This window comes from Rhincodon typus, unplaced genomic scaffold (assembly GCF_021869965.1).
Source record: "Rhincodon typus isolate 14 unplaced genomic scaffold, sRhiTyp1.1 hic_rhity00000051, whole genome shotgun sequence".
NCBI lineage: Eukaryota > Metazoa > Chordata > Chondrichthyes > Orectolobiformes > Rhincodontidae > Rhincodon > Rhincodon typus.
This window is the reverse complement of record NW_025965689.1, coordinates 998,278-1,004,836: the sequence shown is the minus strand read 5'-3', so window position 1 is coordinate 1,004,836 and position 6,559 is coordinate 998,278. Positions and strand designations below refer to the sequence as shown.

At 48.7% G+C, this 6,559-nt stretch overlaps 1 protein-coding gene across 1 annotated transcript; it reads left to right on the top strand.

Moving 5' to 3' along the window:
- Nucleotides 1-2,060: 2,060 nt before the first annotated feature.
- LOC109928037 (histone H4) lies at nucleotides 2,061-2,502 on the top strand. The gene has a single exon (XM_020528060.2). It carries the CDS (start codon nucleotides 2,081-2,083, stop codon nucleotides 2,390-2,392), a length of 312 nt encoding a protein of 103 aa, XP_020383649.1. The 5' UTR covers nucleotides 2,061-2,080; the 3' UTR covers nucleotides 2,393-2,502.
- Nucleotides 2,503-6,559: the final 4,057 nt, after the last annotated feature.

Genomic DNA, 6,559 nt, shown 5'->3' with positions numbered 1-6,559 from the left:
GGTTGAGATTGAGATTTACTGTTCGCTGTCAGGGCAGGAAGAGCAAGTACAATTGAAATCACTGCCCACGCTCACTAAAGTGAAGGGCAAACCCAAAATGAAAGCAGTCAAGAAAACAGCAAAGAAATCCACTAGAGATAGTAGGAACTGCCGATGCTGGAGTCTGAGGTAACAATGTGTTGTGCTGGAGAAACACAGACAGGCAGCATCAGAGGAGCAGGAAAGCTGACGTTTCGGGTCTGGACCATTCTTCAGAAATGGGGGAGGGGAAGGGGTCTCTGAAATAAATAGAGAGCGCGGGGTGATAGAAGGTGGGTAGTGGAGAGGATAGGTGGGAGGGAAGACGGACAGGTCAAGGAGGCGGGGATGAAGATAGTAAAGGTGACTGTAAGTAGGTGTGGGGGTGGGGAAAGGCCAGTGAGGTGGGAGGAGCGGATAGATGGGAGAGAAGACGGACAGGTCAAGGAGGCGGGGATGGTGGGGGGCGCGGGGCTGGTCTAAGGATAAGGTCGGGGCTGGGGAGATTTTCAAGCTAGTAAAGTCCACATCGAGACCACTGGGTTGTAGGCTTCCAAGGCGGAATATGAGGTGCTGTTCCTCCAGTTTCTGGGTGGCATCGTTGTGACACTGGAGGAGGCGCAAGATGGACATGCCGTCCAGGGAGTGGGAGGGGGAGCTGAAGTGGTTCGCGACTGGGAGATAACAAGGTGGAGAGCTGGATGAACACAGCAGGCCAAGCAGCATCATAGGAGCAGAAAGGCTGACGTTTCGGGCCTAGACCCAGGAGAGAGGGGGAGGCGGATAGAAGATGGATAGAGGAGAAGATAGGTGGAGAGGAAACAGACAGGTCAAAGAGGCGGGGATGGAGCCAGTAAAGGTGAGTGTAGGTGGGGAGGTAGGGAGGGGATAGGTCAGTCCAGGGAGGACGGACAGGTCAAGGGGGCGGATGAGGTTAGTAGGGAGGAAGTGGGGGTGCGGCTTGAGGTAGGAGGAGGGGATAGGTGGGAGGAAGAACAGGTTAGGGAGGCGGGGACGAGCTGGGCTGGTTTTGGGATGCGGCAGGGGGAGGGGAGATTTTGAAGCTTGTGAAATCCACATTGATACGATTGGGCTGCAGGGTTCCCAAGCGGAGTATGAGATGAAGAGTCTGGGCCCGAAACGTCAGCCTTCCTGCTCCTATGATGCTGCTTGGCCTGCTGTGTTAATCCAGCTCTACACCTTGTTATCTCAGATTTTCCAGCATCTGCAGTTCCTACTATCTCCGCGACTGGGAGATGTTGTCGTTTATCGCGAACCGTGCGTAGGTACTCCACAATGCGGTCTCCAAGCCTCCAGTCGGTACAACATGTAACCATATGAAGCCAAAGGCTGTTTTCACAGCCATCCGCATCTCTCGGGAAAGAGCTGAGTCCGTTTGAAATGACCACTGTCCCGTCTACGACTGTAGATATACTTTAGATATTAATTGATTTGAATAACTCAAATACACACGTCCGGGCCGTGATTTACACCCAGCCCCTCTCCCACACTCTACAATAAAACAGTGTAAGGTCCCCCTCTCATTGTCACTGAGCATCAGTTCGGGTGCAATTTCAGTTCATCTCCGTTTCCTTTCCTTTCAGGGAGAGAGTAACAGTGGCGCAGAAACGACGCTTCACAACAGAATTCCCAAGAAATGCCTGTATCTGATTCATTGGAGGAATAGACACTGACATGCATTGGAAGCAGCAGTGTTTTCTTGTTGAAGAAAGGCAGAGATATGGGCGTTTAATTATCATACAATTGCTTTTAAAATCTCCACATTTAAAGATCTTTGAACGTGAAGCTTGAGTCTGCAGGTTTTTGCCAGGCATTATGTTCACAGCCCTTGTGGAGAAAGGGTGGAGTTCCAGATGCATTTGGGGGCTGGAGTTAGCTGGAGGCGGAGCTGGACATTTCTCTGTCTGGCACTCAGTTTCCTGCCCGGGCCGCCTCTCACTCTGTGTCAGTTCTTTCTCAGTCAGGTCGTGGCGGGCTGTATAAAAAAGGAAGGTGAGGCAGCGCGAATCGCATTCGGCAGCGATTGGAGTGAAGAAGCGTGATGTCTGGAAGAGGCAAAGGAGGCAAAGGCCTGGGAAAAGGCGGAGCGAAGCGGCACCGCAAAGTGCTCCGTGATAACATCCAGGGCATCACGAAACCAGCCATCCGACGCCTGGCTCGCCGTGGTGGGGTCAAGCGCATCTCGGGCTTGATCTACGAGGAGACCCGCGGGGTGCTGAAGGTTTTCCTTGAGAATGTGATCAGGGATGCGGTCACCTACACTGAGCACGCCAAGCGCAAGACGGTCACTGCCATGGATGTGGTGTACGCTCTGAAACGCCAGGGCCGCACTCTCTATGGATTCGGCGGCTGAGCAAATCGACCCTTTTCCAGCGAACCCAAAGGCTCTTTTCAGAGCCACCCAACCCCTCCGATTGAGAGCGGAGACCTGAGCACGGGGAAGACAGCAGGTCGGGAGGATGTAGTGTACTGCAGCTGGTTATTTAACATCTTTCGATCCTTTACGAAAAAAAACACTATTTTAGTGCCCAGTGTTACAAGAGAGAGAACAGGCAGAACAGATCATTCACTTGGTTGTCGTCGGTAGTAACTGATGTTTTATTATCAAAATATTCTTTCAGTTAAAGGGTTTTCAGTCAATCGAGAATATACTGATATGCAGCTGGTTGTGTCACATTGTGACGAAGATACAGAAGCAGCAGTCGGCTCTGTCATTCGATCATGTCTGATCTGTTTCTCAATCCTGACGTGCCTTCTCCCCCGATCTTTTGATCCTCTTTCTTGTGAATACCTGTCTATCTCGGTCCTAAAACCAGTATGTGCAGTTGGCTGTCTATATCACGAATAATAATTTGTCCTGTCAGTAATTTTGGGACCCAATCGCTAATGATACATATTGCAGTATTTGTACTTCATTGAAGCTTCCAGGAATGATACTTTGTTCAGTTTTGTTTCTGGCAGCCCGTGCCGACGTTTTAGTGGCGTGTTCTTTCCATCTGCCTTGCAGACAGTTCCGGCAGCAATTATTGTGTTCGGTCTAATTAGAATCTGCGTGAAATAACAATGTAACGATAAAGTGATATTCTGTATTTTTTTTTATCGGCGTACACTATATTAGCTTTTAAGATGTTTAAATCGGCGGCTTATTTAGATTAACGGCGGTAACACGTTCGGTCGATCAGTGTGTCTGAGCTGTGTTGAACCCCGCGCTTTCTTCCTGTTACAGACAGATCAGGCAATGATCCCGCATCCTGACCGCGCTGACTGCAAGGTAGTTTTAAAAGAAAATTGTATAAAGTATAACATGTAATCTTAGTTGTAGCCAAATAGTGTTTTGCGTTTAATATTTATTTAATCTCAGGCTGAAATCGGCGGGCTTCTTGAAATTGACAAACTGTCATTTCAAGCTAACCAATTACTCTTCAACAATTATTTTACTGCCTCTTCTGTACCTTCCAGAGCTGTTTCTCAGTGGGTTGAGGGAGGGACTGTATCCAATCCCAGCTCGAGGGCGGGATCTTCATTCCCTTAAATAGGCAGCACCGCAGAAAGCTCAGCATTGATAGCAGCAACCTGTGTCTATTGAAGAGAATGGCCAGAACCAAGCAGACAGCGCGCAAATCCACCGGAGGGAAAGCTCCCCGCAAGCAGCTGGCAACCAAAGCGGCTCGCAAGAGCGCTCCGGCCACGGGCGGAGTGAAGAAACCTCATCGCTACAGGCCCGGCACGGTGGCTCTGCGGGAGATCCGCCGCTACCAGAAATCTACCGAGCTGCTGATCCGCAAACTGCCCTTCCAACGCCTGGTGCGGGAGATCGCTCAGGACTTCAAGACCGACCTGCGCTTCCAGAGCTCGGCCGTGATGGCCCTGCAGGAAGCCAGCGAGGCTTACCTGGTGGGGCTGTTTGAGGACACCAACCTGTGTGCCATCCACGCCAAGCGAGTCACCATCATGCCCAAAGATATCCAGCTGGCCCGCCGGATCCGCGGGGAGCGCGCCTAAACGGAACGTGCCCGCCCTGCACATCAACACCAAGAAACACAACGGCTCTTTTCAGAGCCACTAAACTATTCGGAAAGAGCAGTAACCGGTAGGGACCGTTGGTTACTTTTATTATCTGCCTATGATTTTCTACTGTTACACTGCGTCGTTTCTGCTGTTAAATTGAATCAATCTGAAGTGCATTTGTCACATTAATTTGAAGACAAAATTCAAGCAGCGGCAGCGAAGTTAGAAATTGATCGCAGAACATAACTGAAGGTTCCCTGTATACAGGAGATATATGATCGACAGAGCAGCAATTACAGGAACTGAATGGGCCTGGGAGATGCGCACATTTCACATTTAAAGACAAAAGTGAACAAACGTTATAAGTTGAGATTTTAGCAGTCGTCACACAATTCCCGACAAAACGCCGAAATATGCCCACTGTCTCCCTTGCTGTTTCCACAGCGATAAATGTAAATTTCAGAAGCCCGCCGAAGCGTTCAAAAAGTTTTCAGGCTTAGGGACACAATCTCTTTTCCCCTTCTCCCTCCAGGATACTTCGGTACATGCTCTTCAGAGGGTCGGTTCACACTCAAATGGCCCCTTTCTGCTGTAGAGGAATTCCATGATGTTGTTCCCTGTCAGCGTATTAATGGGGACGCCGCCTTTAGCTAATATTTACATGTCCCTCTCCCTTACTGCAAAATCGCCACATTTACTAATCTGGCGAGACAGCTGTTCTCGTTTTATCTTGGCTCATTCTGAAAGTCTTAAAAAAGCACAAAAATTCTCATTTACAGCAATCTCAGTAGAGTGCCGAGTCTTTACATTAAAAGAATAGGACACTAGTGACGGTCCAGCTGCTTTTCACTGATGTTGTGGGTGGCTCTTAAAAGAACCTTTGGGTTGTCAAATAAAAAAATGGTCTCTTCACTTTTTAGTGGCGCCCCCAGCGGCGGTTTTCGTCGGCAGCAGCACGGCCTGGATATTAGGCAGCACCCCACCCTGAGCGATGGTCACCCCTCCCAGCAGCTTGTTGAGCTCCTCGTCGTTGCGCACGGCCAGCTGGAAGTGCCTGGGGATGATGCGGGTCTTCTTGTTGTCCCGGGCCGCGTTACCAGCCAGCTCGAGGATTTCAGCCGTTAGATACTTGAGCACCGCAGCCAGATAGACCAGCGCTCCGGCACCCACACGCTCAGCATAGTTACCCTTTCTCAGGAGCCTGTGAACACGGCTCACCGGGAACTGCAGGCCAGCCCGGGACGACCGGGACTTCGCCTTCGAGCGCCCTTTCCTCTCCCAGACACGGCCACGATCTTACAAGCACTTTCACAGAAAATGCTGCAATGCGCCCACATTCCGGTCTCTTATCCCTTCGGGAGGAATGGTGGTGCGGCCATTGCTGATTGGTCATATTGTTCAGCATCTCGTAATGTAGTTACAATTCCCAATCAGATATCTGCTTCACTCACCAATCCGGAGAGGGCCCGGGCGAATGCCGGATAATACTGGCGCCAAATCATCAACCGCTTTCTTTCTGATTTGAAAAGCCCGCCAAGAAGTTTTACAAAGAAGAATGCGTTCATACTTCAGATAATTTACTTTTGGAATACACCTGTATACTTCAAACAATCTCTCTCTGATTCCCCGGCCGAGGTGAATCGTCTATTTCTGATTTTTTTTTTGCCCTGAACCTTAAGAATAAGCGGAAGGCAAAAAGGAGCCCGCCGAAAATTATTCTCTGCACAGATTCATTTTATTTCACATCAGCACCCGGATATATTGACAGAAGTATCACACAACTATTTCTTTCTCGTTGAGCGCATTACTGCTTTAAACACTATTTTACAATCGCACTCCCTATTGCACGAGATCAACAATATTCCTACTTTTGCGATGCCAGACCGGCAGCTGTTGTGCTTTCATCTCTCTTTCTCACTCCCTAAGCAACACCGTCTTCCGAAAATTTTGTAAAGTGGCCCTCAGTTATTGTGCGAGATCAGACTTCCCTGTTTCTTCGGTTCATTTTGAAAGCCTCTCACCGACAACAGCAAGTCCCACATGCTGCATTCTGAAAATAAATTCGGATAAATTCACGTAGAGATTTGGAAATTGAAACAAAACAGAAATCGCACGATACTTCTATTCGTGGGTCTCAAATAGGGCGTCATTTATTTTCGTTGCCACGAGAGAAATTTAGGGTTCATCACCCACGGGGACAAGTTTGAAAAACCCTCCAACATGTACGAAATTGGAAAAAGTTTTACAAAGAGGAATGAATAATTCAATTTTTCTTTGAATTTAATTCACTTTCACAATACAAGTGCACCCTGCTATATTTATAAAACCTCACATAAAGTTCTTCGAGGTGAGCGTGTTTAAACTTTAAACAATAGTTTAAAGTTGCCGTCCCTAATCAAACTTCAGCCAGTTTCACACTTGCTATCGCAATCCGGCAGCTAATCTGGCTTGATCTCAGTTCATTGTGAAAGCCTCTCATCGACAGCTGAAAGCCTCATTTACAGCATTCTGC